We start from the raw sequence: 15197 nt of genomic DNA, 5'->3' as shown, positions 1-15197 counted from the left end.
AAAATCCACCACAGACTTGAGAGAACTTGAAGGGCATTTTGAACGTATTTTGTTGAATTTGAACTTGTTTTGTAAAGCATATGATGTAAAATGTATCAAATTCATTGGTTATGTAACGGATGATATAATTAGAAGCTTGAAAATCCATTTTGATGTAAGTTGTCTATGATGTAAAGTTTCCATATTAGCTTCCCTGCCATTTTCAGTTCATTTACAAGGTAGCAGGTCAGATCTGGATGCAGGGCTCAAAGAAGCCACTTCGGTCGACTGAAATGGCTCATCGGTAGATCGAAACCTTTTTTTTATGCTCTCGATATCTTAGCTTCGATCGACCGAAGTTGTATGTCGGTTGACCGGTTCAGGAAGGCCTGCTTCGGCCAACCGAAGCTCCACTTCGGTCGACCGAAGTGAGCCTGTTTTGGGGTCTTGTCTCTCCTTCTTCCTTGTAGCTCATTCTTAACCCTTGGGTTGCTTAGAGCCTTGGAAAAGTTTGATTTTGATCCGGATAAGCACGTTTTGACACTTGAAATGTTAGGTTTAACGTAGATGACCTCGGGTTCGAGTAAGGACCCGAGTAACGGTCCGGATATACGGATTTGGGTCGTTATAATGCATGTGTGTATATATTTTGAACTTTGGTAAGAAAGAAGAAAATCTTTTTAAAGATAATGTAGCATAAAAACAATATATATAACTCCATGCAGAATTTTTTATTCTTTTGTACTGGTGAATTTGGACTTTTATTTATTGAAAATAATTATAAGAACATGGATGGAGGGTTGGAACTTGGAATGACTTTTGACGATTTCTCTCGCCCAAATACCAACACATGTTAATAGACTTACATAAATAGTTGTACTAACGATTAACGAAGTTAGAATTTTATGTGAGGGGCATAAGGAGTCAGGATTTGAATTCTAGAGGGCATAGAGGGAATATTTTTTTTAAAAAAAATAAGAATAAAAAGGAAAAGAAAAATGAGGACAAGTAGTAATCTAATTAAAACTCTTTAACAAAAAATTAGGAGCACTTTTAGTGATTTTTAAGGGGAATTTTGTAATTTTAAGAAATATACATAAAAAATACAATTAAACAAATTTTTCAAGGGGGGAGGGTGCCTCCATAGTCAGGACCTCCACCCCGGTAGCCAGATCACAAAAGAAAAACTCTAGATGAGATGCACAAGTTATTTTAATAGCAATAATTCTCTACAAATTATAATATTCTTTATCATTAGAGACGTAATCCTAAATTTAAATAAATCATGTAAATTCTGTGGTGCAGTGTTTTGTGTGTGACACTACTCTATTCTATATTATATGGATCTCTATGTTTATTTTTGCTTCTGGTGCACTACACACTATGTATTTGACATATTAACAGGGAAAAAATATATATTGTAATACAAACAATATTTGAAGTTAAAAATTTATTTTATTCATATATTTTTATTTTTCAAAAGGTATAATTTTTTATTATTGATTTTCCTTCTCACCAAAGATGAGGTAAGTAGTAAGGACATACTAAGTTCTTCTAATTTATGAATAAAATTATATCACGCTTTTAACAAAACGATTTCCAAGCTACTAAGTATTTTTTCAATTATTTGATGGTCTAATTACATAGATCACATGTTATTATTATTTTTTTAACTAATTCTATCCGTATTAATTTTTTTTTCCTTTCCCTAGTATTATGACCAATGTGAACAATTTTTAAATAAAGGAATCGCGTACGGACCAATAGGTCGAGTCGGTATCGGTCGGCAAACCGCATGTGTGGGTGGGGTTGGGTCTAAAGAATGAATCGAATGATCTAGTAAAATATACTGTACTCCGTACTAATTAGCTGGGTTTGTCATGGACTCATTGGACCCTCCTAGTTCCTACTGGCCTCTCTCACTCACCATCGCTTTCCTCACCCTTCTGTCTAGATCAATCAATGCACCTGTGATGTTAGGTCTTCTGTAATCATCCAAATTATATCTAATTAAGGTTTATAATTGTGGCGGGGTTTTGGTTAGTGCTGTGAGCTTACTTAGTCTTTGAAAACACTTTTATATTATAAATACTACCACCAAGAAGAGCAGACCAAGAACATCTAAAGAAGAGCACAGCACTATAAATAGCGGTTGGGTTGTGAATAGGTCGGAGGTCACCATCGGCGAAGAAAATGAACACGTCTAGGTTCATCAAGTGTGTCACCGTCGGCGACGGAGCTGTTGGTAAAACTTGTATGCTAATCTCCTACACCAGTAACACCTTTCCCACTGTGAGTACCCAACTTTGTTGAATTTGAAATACTGTTCCTCTGTTTCGAGTAGGAACCATTAGGCCTTTTTTGGGTCCTTAAAAAACTGACATTCTTGACCAGAAATGCTTACTTTATGACCCCTTTTGATTCTTATTGCAAATGGGCAACAAATTTTGGTTTGATTTGAGCAAATTAGGGATATTTTGGTTTTCTAGAAGAAGGCGCTTGCTTTTTGGTTTTCATTACTTTTCCCCAATTTGTATGTGACAATGTTAAAGAAAATTGAATATATTTTTGCATTGCTGTTTGTTTTGTAAAAAGATGGGAGGGAAGATTCAAGAACCCAGATAGAAATTAGGATTTCATAGACTTTATTTAGTTGATATTCATGGGTAAGCGTGTTTACTTTGGGTCTGATTACGGTAAATATACAAAAGAAACCTTTAAACTATACCCATTGTACCTTCAAAAGGCAAGCCTGAAGGGTTTGGATCCGAGGATAAACTATTATCTGATTTAGACCTCGTCAATATATGACCCATAATACCACACCTGTAACAAAAAGAAGGTAGTCTTTCGTATCCGAACGCTACTGTATGATTTTGCAGCTTTAAGCCTTTAATTATTTTTCATAGCATGTTCCACTTATGATATGTGGGTTTAGATGTGCTTCACTTGATTCTAAAGGCTAGATATATCAGTGCGTGAACTTTTTTTTTTTTTTTTTGTTTTTTCTTCATGTGATTTTTCAATAATTGATGGAATTCAGGTGATATTTATGATAAATGCAACTTTTTAAGGATTTCTTTTTTGTCAAAATTTTTATGACACTGGAACAGGACTATGTGCCGACTGTTTTTGACAATTTTAGTGCAAATGTGGTTGTGGATGGGAGCACTGTAAATCTGGGGTTGTGGGATACTGCAGGTAAACATTTTGTGGCTTGCGAATTTCCTTCTTTGTTTGCTTCTTCAGACTTCTAGTGCTGGGTCTGACTGTTTTCTTTTATGGAACAGGCCAGGAGGATTACAACAGATTAAGACCTTTGAGCTATCGTGGAGCTGATATCTTTGTACTTGCATTTTCTCTTGTTAGCAAAGCCAGCTACGAAAATGTTTCCAAAAAGGTGAGGTTAGCTTTAAACATGTAGAGATAGAAAATTTTCTTTCTCTCACATCATTTTTCCTTTCTTCGCGTCCAGTTAAGCCTGTCTCCAAACCTTTATGAATTTGTTTTCCCTGAAAGTATAGTTTTATGTTCCACTGTTTGCCACGAAAATGTGCATATGAAAGAAAGTAATTTGGAGTTCCAATCTCCCCACCCCCGCCACCACCACCACTATTTGGGACCTGATAATACAAGATGCGTCCTTGACTGAGTTTATTTAAACTATCTAACTTAGTTGTTTTTTTGTTTTATTTAGTTTTTTTAATATATATATATTTAAAATGGATTCTGAAGCAACAAGAAGTGTAGGACTCCTTTCATATCCCTTAGTTGTCTTAGCAGTAAAAGTATGGTGTGCTAATGAATTCTGTTTGTGTTCTAATGTCTTGATGATCAGTGGATTCCAGAATTGAAGCATTATGCACCGGGGGTTCCAATAATTCTCGTTGGAACGAAGCTTGGTTAGATTCTCCTATTACTCGTGCTAATGTTACTATTTGCTACCTTTTCATTTGTATCTGAAATGTTTACACAAAAATAACAGTTATTCTTTATTAAAAGACAATTTTGACCTGAATTGTTGTTTTTCTTGTGGATTTGATGAATTATATTATATTATAGTTAGAGTATGTTTTCAAGTTGCCTTAAAGCATATTTGCATACTTAGGTCCCTGTTTTCGGTATTCAAAGTGCAGTTGTTGGATATTTATCTTTTATTTTCAAGATCTTTAGGTTTGCATCTTTTTATGCCCAAAATATGGCACCTTTTTATTGAGGATTCTTGGAAAAAGGAGTACAGCTAGTAGTAGAGATATTTCAGTGAGGGTCCTTACGAAATTTTGCTTTAGTAGTTCACTAGGAGCTGCCACATCAGCTTGAAAAACGAAATTAAAATTTTGATTTTATTGTTGTTGTTGTCTTGTTCTTGCCTTCAAGCGTTTTGAGAAAGCATTTAGAATTGCACACCTTGGGCCTTTATTTAAGCAATAGTTAACATTCCGGTCAAATGGTACAAAAAAACTTTTTCAAGGATCTAAAGTGACTGAACCAAACTTCATCGAGAGCCAATTCATGTAATTATTTAGGTCGAGATCTTAGAATAAAGTTTCAAAACCAATAAGAAAAGGTTACATAGAAAAATACAGAATTCCTCACAGATCTTGGAAGCTGTTTCATGAGAATTCCAAAATTGTTCCATTTCCAAAGTTCAAATTTCCCATCCGTCTGGAATGTTTCTCCTAACAGTCCTGGAAAAATCGATACCTTAAACTTTAATGCTTTTGTTCTCTGAGAATAGGTTTAGGTAATTATGCATTCATCCAGTTTTTCAGACACCATGTTCTACTAGTTTTACAAGTATTCCCTACTTTTTGTATGTTTTGAATATTCCCTATTTAGTGCATTTTTTAGTAATTTGTCTGCATTGACCTATAAATGTATGTGGTTCAACTTGGACTTGCTGGTGTTGTTTTTATTACACTGATATGCATAGAAACTTTGGTGTCTGCTGTGATATACTTGGTAGATTTCATCTTCATTCCTCAATTGCAATATATCAATATGTTCTGTTCTTGTAATTTCCAGTAGAAACCACATTCTCTGTCATTATTAAATTGAATAGTATCAGTTTTTTTTATTTTATTCTTGTACAATGCTTGCTTCATTTCTCCTTAGTTTGCTATCATGAATATTTGCATTAGTAGAATTTCATCATTCACTTCTTTCTTTATTTTTTTAATAGCTACCAAAACTTCTAGTATGTGTGTGCGTCCGTGAGAAGTCCTTCAATGTAAATGACTTGTGATTTTGCTTTCTGTAGATCTTCGGGAAGATAAACAGTTCTTCATAGACCACCCTGGTGCAGTTCCCATTACCACATCTCAGGTAGATGCTCCTGCAACCTATGTTCATTAAGTCATTTTCTGAGCCTTTGACAAATTATCTTGTCCCCATTTGGTTTGCATCTGAGGATGCAAACCCCTTCGAGAAAAACTCAACTTCCTACTTTCTTTTGAAGGGAGAGGAACTCAGAAAGCTGATTGGAGCTCCTGCTTATATTGAATGTAGTTCAAAAACACAGCAGGTGGATATATTTTAGTTACATCATTGTGAATCCTTATGGTGAAGTTCTTTTATGACCTCTAGTTATTTAATTTAACTTCTTTCAAATTACAGAATGTGAAGGCTGTTTTTGATGTGGCCATCAAGGTGGTTCTCCAGCCACCAAAGCAGAAGAAAAAGAAGAGAAAGGGACGAAAGGGATGTAGTATAATGTGATGGAGAAAGTAAATGATTAAACCTGTTAGTCACTCGATCTATCTCATTATCTTTCCACTTTGAGGGAGCAGTTGGATGTGGTCCGTAGTCTTGACTGACTCTACGGGGGCTCTGTTCGTCCATCAAAGTTGTTGGGCTATCGATTTCTCAATTGTGGTCTAATCTATATATCAATAACATAAATTGTGTTTGATAACGTGCAGAACTCTTATACCTTCGGGTCTACATCTACATAATGTAGTAATCATAACCATTTGCACTTGTGGACGTGCTTATACTCATACTTTGTAATCTGGTTTAGAATACTCATACTTTGTGAGAGGCATACCAAAAGTTGTGATCCTGTTGAATTATTCCAATTATTCGCCTGTACTGAGCAAGTTTTTATCTGGAAACTCAGGCATGCTGCTCATATGTACTATTTTGCTTGCATTTGGCACAATGATTTATTAGGCAACTATTTCCCGTGCTTTGAAATTTCTTACGCATTTGCCGAAGAGAAATCTACTATATTATCAGTTCTGGCATTTCAAATTCCAATTCAGCTTAGAATAGGAGTTGTTGTGGAATAGGTAGTCAAATTACAGAGTGATTTTGTGAAAGGAATTGTGTAGGGAATTAGAAATGGAAACTTACGAAAAACATGAGAATTTCGTGGGGCTATTCTTCATAGTTGCAGTGGACCAAACATTCTATCTTTTTTCTTTTGAAGGATTCTGTAAGTCAGGATTTGTGATGCTTTTATTTTTTTGAGTGGACGATGGTGATTCGGGGCTCCTCAATGACCTTTTACGTTTATGGACTAAAAAGTTGCTCCAGATTCTCTGTAGATGGATGGTGATTCCGGGCTTTTACGTTTATTAAAGTGGCATCTGCTAGTGATTCCTCATAATCCTTATTGGTTGTGTCCCGGAAAGTTGTCCTCCAAATTTCAGCCATCCCTTACAATTGATGTTACAGTTTCAAATTGAATCGAGTGTTTAACAATGGCAATCCTATTTTAGTTATCAAGCAACTTGAAACTGCTGATTTCTTCCAGTTCTATTGTAGTATCAACGTTTATGTTGCTTTCAACTTTCAGAGCCCCTTGATTCTTTATATACCACTTTCTCTTGTGGAATCTATAACAGCTTTTATCACTTTTCTGAAAAATAGTGAGCCGCCTTCTTTCCCTGAGTCTAGCCCCACCACCACCATAACCTATTCCTCCATTAAATACACGCCAACTTGGGCTTTCATAGATTATTTCTCTTCCTCCGCTTTTGGATCCTCTGCCTCTTGTGTTATTCATCTCTCATTTCTTATTTTTAAGATTTTCTTCTTGCTAGATTGCTTTAATGGCATCAAAGAGAATCTTAAAGGAGCTTAAGGAGTTACAGAGAGACCCACCAACTTCATGCAGTGCAGGTACGAACATAGCAGACAAATTAAAATGGGTTTCATCAGAATTGCTAGTTCTTATTTGCTAATGTGATTTGATTATGGTATGTTATAGGTCCTGTTGCGAAGAATATGTTCCACTGGCAAGCAACCATCATTGGTCCAAATGATAGCCCCTATTCTGGTGGTGTCTTCCTTGTGACCATCCATTTTCCACCTGATTATCCTTTCAAACCACCAAAGGTACTTACTTGAGCTGAGATGATTAGTTCTACTTGTGTGCTTTGCTATAGCTAGAAGGAGGCTCTTTATGATCAATCATATTACAATTCAATTTCGTTTTACAACTAGTCTTTGTTAACAAATCATTATGGTTTTATTTCAAACATGTTTACATTGAATTTCTGACGATGTCCTTGTTAAAACTACTTTCAGGTTGCCTTTAGGACCAAAGTTTTCCATCCAAACATAGACACTAATGGGAATATCTGCTTGGACATACTCAAAGAACAATGGAGTCCTGCTCTCACCATATCCAAGGTGATGTTTTCCAGAAAGTTCTGTGTCTTTACATGGAAATGAAACTAGCTTTGTTTCTCCATACGTTGATGTACAATAACAAAAGAAGGCCATTACTAGGTCCGTCCTGGATGGGACATCAGTTAGAGATAAACCGAATATTTGACATTATTTAGCACAAAGCAACTGCTTTCGAATTCAAATTTGCATTTTTATGCTTGTTGGACCATGTTTCTTGTCCAACTGGCATCCACAAATGAGATTACTTTCACTGCTATTGTTTGTTCAGATTTCAGTGTTTCTCGAGCACAGAATGTTAATAAAAAATGTAATGGGGTAATTCATGCAGGTTCTACTGTCCATATGTTCACTGCTGACGGACCCAAACCCTGACGATCCACTGGAAGCTGAGATTGCTCGTATGTGCAAAACTGATAAACTTAAATATGAGTCCACAGCTCGCAGCTGGACCCAGAAGTATGCCATGGGCTAATCCACAATCTCGTGGATACCATGATCGTCCGCTTCTTGTCTCTCTCAATCTTTCATAACTTTCAGAGATGAACTAAGTTTGGCTGTTGAAACTATATATATACATGTGTTTTTAGCACTGTAAGTTTGTAACTTGTAATTTTGAGCATCTCTTTGCTTGGAAATTGGAATAAATGAAAGCCTGGTGACTAATTGCAGTTTAGTCCACCAATGTAATTATTATGTGTTCTCAGTTCTGATGGTTTCTATCATGGCTTTGTGAATGTCCTGTGTCTCCTCTGCAATTAAATTTAAAGTAGTCTAAATTTGTGATTAACATAATTGAATTAATTACTTGCATTTTTATTTATTTATTTTTTTTAAAATGGCATTTAGTCATTTACATGAGACTAGGTATTCGCTTAGTGCACTGAGTTAACGGGCAAACTAAATACTAGGTACTGAGTTAATGGGTACACTAAATGCTTAGATATTTGCTCAATGCATATCTAAGTATGCGCTCAGCGCATCAAGTTAATGGGTGTATTAAGTTAATTGGGGTACTAAATACCCAAGTATGCGCTCAGCGCATCGAGTTAATGGGACGCGCTAAACATCTCTTCGCATAAAATAGTTTTTATTTCTTACATGTATGATAATATTATTGGACCAAAAAATATAGATTGGACGGGACATAAAAAGACAGAAGAATACTTGCTTTTTTATCATCAATCTTGTAGCCATCTAATCTTGTTGATTGATGATCTACTTATAAATGCTGCTACTTTTTAAGGGAAAGGGATGCTCATTAAAGAGTCAAAATTATCTGCCGAAGCTCTCAAGTAATGATGATCAAGAGTAGAGCGTGTACGATGAGCTGACTATTATGAATTCTTAAAAATGGTTGTTCTGGAAATTATTTTCAAAAAAATTAAATAAATAGACAAATTAGGAAATTACTAAAATTAAAAGAGAATATAGATATCCTATATCAAATATCAACGCATATGTGTAAAAGTAAAATTTGAGTTCTATTGTCAGGTTTTTTTATTTTATTTTATTTTTATTTTAAGATTTAACCAAAAAAAAAATTGAGATTTACTCTCTCTTGTCAAGTTGGTTAGAATTTTTACTTTTCTACTGGAGGCCATTTAGAAATCATGGAAGACATATGATTGAAGTGAATATCGGATGAATTCGAATTCTCTAGAAGGAGATGTGTGTTTTGATTCTTGTTGTTTATATATTGTTAGTGGAATAAATTCGTAGTGTAATATATACAAATAATAATAATAATTAATGTTTTACAAAATATGCAATTTAGTTGATGTACAAGCGAGATAATAATACAAGAAGGCCTCTAAATGAAATAACACACCTAATAAGAGAAATGAAAATCAAAGTATTTTTAAAAGAAAAATTAAGGAATTTTTATATTCGAGTGGACGCTATTTCCTTCTCTTCTTTTACTAGTTATAGAGTAAATACAAGGGTAAAGTGCAAAAAAAAATTCTGAATTATTGATTTTTTTTAATTAACCACCCTAATTAAAGATTATCCCCCTAAACTATTGATGGTTGCAATTAAGGGCAACAAACTTATCACAAAAGATTATTTTAGGCTTTGTTATTAAATTTGTCATTTCTAATTAAATTTTTTTTATTAAATTTTCTCTTATTTAAATATTAATTAACCATTTACCTTAATTTTATAATTAGTATCAATCGATTATAAAAATAGAAAAAAAAATTTGTAGCTATTATTCTCTAAAATGATTAACTTATTATAATAAAACTTATTATACTCACTTTAAAAAAAAATTTAATATAAAAAAATATCTTTTTTTTCAAACAATATTCAAGAAAAATTAGTAAATTACGTAAATAAAAAATATATATTCTTTTTAATGCGATATATTCATGAAAATTAAGAAATTACTTAAATTGTTTCAAAATTTTCTATTTAAATAATTAATTTAAAAAATTAAATACAAACTTATGCAAATTTAATGGAGAATACTTCATCAAATTAGTATGAATTTTTTTCATAATTTATTTTAACAAGAAAAATATATCAAGTGTAATTTAATAAGAAAGGGTATTAGGGTCATTTAATGAAAAATAGGCAACGCAATGGGAAATTTTGTAACAAATGTGATAATTTATGAAGCTTTATGCACAAAACATAATTCAAGAGAATTATTTACAAATTTAGACTGGTTTTTTTTGCACTTTACTCTAAATACTACATAATCTATGATGTATCCAATTGACCTATTCATTGTACTTTTTTTTTCTTCTTATTTTTTCTTTTTTGCTTTTCGAGGTAAAACAAAATAAATAAATGAATTAAAAAATATAAAAATCCACGGTACTTCACCTGTATGGTATAACTTCTCAATATACTAATCATTATTGGGCTTAATTATTCAATAGGGTCCACTGAACTACCACCTATAAATTGAGGCCGAAAGCGTTCGACTTGTTTGAGAGAGACAGTAATGTATGTAATGCCATAGAATCTTTTGATTGATTCAACTAATGGCTCCTCAATTTCTTTACCGCCATTGAAATGCTGCCATGTATATCAATCCTTTTTAGCCTTTATTAGGGTTTCTTATCTCCATCACTGTCTCTCTCAATCAACACCTTCTCCTCGTGTTTAGGGTTTCAAATTCGATTTCATCATCTTTCATCGAACAGCTTTGTGCCCAAAAAAAAAAAATCCAATCGCAGCGATTTGACTTTATTAAGTTGCTTTGTGCTTTTGATACTTTGTGGGGTATCAATGGTAAGTCCTGTATTATTGATTAAACTCTTGTCTTGAATTCAAGTTCGTTAATTGTTTATCTTGGCTGCTCTATATAACAAATAACATTAATTATGAGTTTTCACGCTTAAATTTTTAACTGTAGTATTTATGCAGTTTGTTTCTAGGGCTTGAATTTGATTCTAGATTGACTTGTTCTCAAATCCATTTTGTATATTGCTGATACTTTAAGTTGCTGGCTCTAAATATCTCCATAAACACAACATTTTTATGTGGGTTATTCTCTTCAAGTCTTAATTTTATTGTGTGCTGTTGTTTATTTTTCTTTCTAGGGTTTCGGTGGTTGTCAACACCCATTTTGAAATAGCTAATACCTATCAAGAAATTGAGTATCTACATCGCAAATTTTTATCCGTGTCCGATCAGAATTTCAAATTTTTTTTTTTCTGTTTACTTTCTTTGTTTCTTCATAATGGACGACGGGGAGCTTGATTTCTCAAACCAAGAACTGTTTTCAAGCTCCAGCCTTGGTAATCTCCCAAGTAGTTGCTCTATGGACAGCATTTTCGATGATATTCTTAATGACACACATGCCTGCACTCATACCCATACTTGCAATCCACCGGGCCCTGATTTCTCTCATACACACACTTGTTTTCATGTTCACACCAAAATTTTACCTGCCACGCCCGAGGATAAGGTTGCTACCGATGATACTGCAGAGTCTGCAGAGAAGAAATCAAAGAAACGCCCACTGGGAAATCGTGAAGCGGTTCGCAAGTATCGTGAGAAGAAGAAGGCTCGTACTGCATCATTAGAGGATGAAGTTGTTAGATTGAGGTCATTGAATCAGCAGTTGTTGAAGAGGTTGCAGGGTCAGGCTGCTTTGGAGGCCGAGATTGCAAGGCTCAAGTGTTTGCTTGTGGACATACGAGGAAGGATTGAAGGGGAGATTGGATCTTTCCCTTATCAGAAGCAGGCCAATCAAAACCTGGCTAATTCAAACTTGCCCGGTGCATATGTGATAAATCCGTGTAATATGCAATGTAATGATCAGGTCTACTGCCTTCATCCAGGGGTGGAAGGAAAAAGTGGTGAAGGTACAGCATCAGACAGTCAAGGCTTTGATAATTGTGAATTTGAGAATATGCAATGCCTTGGGAACATGATTTCTGGGTTGAAGGAGCTCCCTGGTTGTGGAATTGGGAATATAACATCTACAGTCAATTCTTCTGGCACCAATAAGAAGAAAGGTGAATCTACTTGTTATACCACGGGTTATATTTCTTATAAACTGAGTAATTCTGATTTGTTTTAGCTAGCACTATTATGAGTTGTTACTCTTATTGCTCATATCAAAGTCTAATTTTCTTTAGGATTTTTGGTCTTAACAGGAAGGGGTTTAAGTCTTGCAATCTCGCAGTGTAGACAATCTTACTGAAAATTTTTGGAGTCACCTACTATAGTTAGAATGGCATTGCTATATTGCATTTTAAACATAAATGGCAGTTGCCATTGTGCCCTGCATTAGAGTTGAATTTAATGACTTCACAAAAGTATTAAGGTCTTAGATTTTTAACTCTACACATTGTTTTCTTTATATTTTGTGTGAGCATTTGAATGCATTTTAGATTTGCATTTGGAATAATTGCACTTTTAACAACTGAAAGTTTCATGATAATACGTGTTTTCTGTGTTGATCTCTGTTAACTAGTTGCATTTAACAAGATAAAACAATTGACACTTTAGTTTGGTATCTATTTGATGCACATCTTATCCATATCACTTCACTGCTGAATTTGTGTTCATGATATAGTAAACTGTTATGATTTCTAAAACAATCTGTACATTATCTCAATATGCTGTCAGAATATGAATATAAGGTTTTGGCATTGTATTTCCTTGATAGAGTGTTTTAAAATAAGTGAACTAGAAATATTAGGGCGTGTCTTAGTTTTGAGGTTTAAAAGAAATAGTAGAAAGGTGGACCGTGGAGATGGAGAGTGAAACAAAAGAAAGTGGAGTATCTTGTTGAAGAGGTTGATGGAAAGAGGGAGTGTTGACTGATGAATTTCTCATTGGTGAATAAAACATAATGAACGCCTACATAATTATAGAATTAAATTTATTTTAAAATTCTATATTAGGAGTTACACTATTCCGAAGACGAAGTTATGCAATAAAGACAAAGTTTTGCAATAATTTTTTTAAAAATTGGCATTCCAAATTATTTTTATAACATATTACGGGTTAATTAGAATGATAATATAAGATTTTAGAAAACAAAACATCCATCTAGCTTCATGCTGTAAATTAGTGTTTTCATTCATGATAATGTGGCAAATTATACAAAAATAATTTTTTTATATAATAATATATTATGTTATAAGTTTTTTTATGTATTCCTGCCATGTCAATCCATTTTTTTAAAAATAGATTGTCATATTGTGTCATACTCATGTCTCGTGTCTGTATCTGTGCTTCTTAATTGACCAACATGTCTCTAACATGACTTCTTTTGGTCTTTGTGGTTTTCTTAAAAAAATTCTTTAAATTATTGCCACTTGGCTATTGTTGTATCATCATCGTTGCATTATAGTGGGAAATAAATGAGATGCCTCGCTCATGCTTACTCTAGTATCAAATAATATGAAACCATCTTTTATTTTTTCGTCTTTTTTTTTTCTTGCAAAAATGGCTCTTTTATTGACTGACACATAATATTATGTAGTATGTCCTTGAATGCAATTTGTGGACTTGAGATATTACTCATTTGCTTTTTATAGCTAATCATTGTTGTGTTTGTTCTTTTAGGAGGGGCTCGTGCTGCAATGGCTAGTTAAAGAGCTAATCAGATGCTTTGTTCTTGAGGATGTTTATCGTCTCCCAATAAGTGGTTTTGTTAAACTTCAATGTCATCTTCTCATCAGGTCAATTTGTGTTCTTTTATTTTCAAGTTTATTTTCCCTTCCCTGCTGTTGGGTTCCAGAAACACATACATGAAACAGAGCTAGTCTTGCTACCCTTCTAGTTGCTTGCTTTTTCAGTTTAAAGCTTCTGTAAGGCTGTATAAAAATTTTTGTGAAGAGGAGCCTAGCTAGGAGAAATTATGAGTAGTGACCAATTTTTTGGTCTACTTTGAAGCTCTAATAAGCTTTTCTACTCTGGTTCTTTCTGATACTCTATAAAAGCGCATAAATTAGTATATTAATTACCATCGTTTGATGAAAAAATTCTAAGCTATGCGATTCTCCCTTGCTGAATTACAGAATTTAGGGAAGGTGGGGGATCTCTTCCATGTTACACTGCTATAGCTGTGAGCAATTTCATATTTGATTATTGGGTTCTGAACAGGTGAGTTACAAATCGTACTTCCTGAGACCCAAACTTGTGATGTGTGTTGAATGCTGGCTCACATAGTTTCCATCTCCTGTTATTTTATTTTACTTCAAATGCAAATAACTGTAAAAAGTTGCTTCTGCCTTTATTATTTTGCTTTGCGAAGGATGCCAAATTTTCATCTGGAAGCATTGCTTTTGAACCGACGATTGTTGCAAAAGTAGTCACTTGTGTGCCTCAACTCGCAGACAGTGACTGATGCAACTGACTAAGAAGATTATCCCGGGGGGGCCTTCTCATTATCACTGGGGCGGATATTGAAGATGGCAAGAAAAGGGTTTTCTTGTGCTCGTCTAATATGGAATTGATTTGCTTGATGGCAATGTGTTGGTTACAATATGGAGCAGTAGGTTTTTCGATGATCGTGAATTTTTAATGATGATCATCTCTAGAATACTATACTTCCGATAATTCTTTCAATACTTTTATAAAAATCAAGCAGTAGCTGTTCCGATTTTTCGTGGTAGATGACACATTCCTCCAGATTTTCTTGAAGTAGCTTTCTCCTTTGCCCACAAATAACTACCAGGAGAAGTCATCTGTTTTTCAATATGTTTTTGGGAAAGTGCGATCATATAAAGTTCAATCGTGTTAAAGATTTTTGACTGGAGAGTTTTAGGTTTTCAAAATGTGCATTGGTGAGAATTTAATGAACTTCACCTTCAAAATCCTTCAGATTACACCCACTTATTTTATGTCCCAAGTGCTTTGCAATATGTTGAGATTGAGTTGTTCATTCAGCTGACAAGCCTGTCATGAAGAATGCACTGAACTTGCAACTTTCTTCTGTTTGATGGATGCATTCACTTCCCTACTAAACCCATAATTTTCTTCTGTTTGTACAATGATGGATCTGGTGACTTGTAATGCTATGTTTGGAAGTACGGATTTAGAAATGAAAAAAATTTAGTTCAAAGTCTTGACTAAATTTTTTCTAAATTCAAATCCAGGAAGTGCTTCTA

The 15197-nt window shown here is 34.0% G+C and overlaps 3 protein-coding genes across 6 annotated transcripts; all 3 read left to right on the top strand.

Annotated features, from left to right (window-relative positions):
* The first annotated feature begins 2026 nt into the window (after positions 1–2026).
* LOC132293847 (rac-like GTP-binding protein 5) lies at positions 2027–6224 on the top strand. Its single transcript, XM_059791491.1, has 7 exons — positions 2027–2271; positions 3093–3180; positions 3270–3379; positions 3818–3881; positions 5240–5304; positions 5438–5503; positions 5596–6224. Exons 1-7 carry the CDS (start codon positions 2173–2175, stop codon positions 5695–5697), a joined length of 594 nt encoding a protein of 197 aa, XP_059647474.1. The 5' UTR covers positions 2027–2172; the 3' UTR covers positions 5698–6224.
* Positions 6225–6868: 644 nt separating this feature from the next.
* On the top strand, positions 6869–8468 carry LOC132293848 (ubiquitin-conjugating enzyme E2 28-like). The gene is made up of 4 exons (XM_059791492.1): positions 6869–7104; positions 7193–7320; positions 7513–7617; positions 7946–8468. Exons 1-4 carry the CDS (start codon positions 7035–7037, stop codon positions 8087–8089), a joined length of 447 nt encoding a protein of 148 aa, XP_059647475.1. The 5' UTR covers positions 6869–7034; the 3' UTR covers positions 8090–8468.
* Positions 8469–10557: 2089 nt separating this feature from the next.
* LOC132293845 (basic leucine zipper 23-like) lies at positions 10558–15120 on the top strand. Of its 4 annotated transcripts, none has more exons than XR_009477924.1 (5): positions 10558–10857; positions 11169–12089; positions 13651–13766; positions 14106–14190; positions 14342–15119. XR_009477924.1 is itself a non-coding variant. In XM_059791489.1 (3 exons), exons 2-3 carry the CDS (start codon positions 11309–11311, stop codon positions 13677–13679), a joined length of 810 nt encoding a protein of 269 aa, XP_059647472.1. In that variant the 5' UTR covers positions 10558–10857; positions 11169–11308; the 3' UTR covers positions 13680–14047. The 4 variants fall into 4 exon arrangements, 1 of the variants encoding a protein (XP_059647472.1); XR_009477925.1 differs by having other exon boundaries at positions 14424–15118; XR_009477923.1 differs by having other exon boundaries at positions 14106–15120.
* The last annotated feature ends 77 nt before the right edge of the window (positions 15121–15197 follow it).

The sequence above is a fragment of the Cornus florida genome, unplaced genomic scaffold (assembly GCF_030987335.1).
Source record: "Cornus florida cultivar Cherokee Brave unplaced genomic scaffold, ASM3098733v1 CherokeeBrave_3.0.0_Hap2_Chr02, whole genome shotgun sequence".
In the NCBI taxonomy this organism is placed as follows: domain Eukaryota; kingdom Viridiplantae; phylum Streptophyta; class Magnoliopsida; order Cornales; family Cornaceae; genus Cornus; species Cornus florida.
This window is presented reverse-complemented; position numbering and strand designations above follow the sequence as displayed.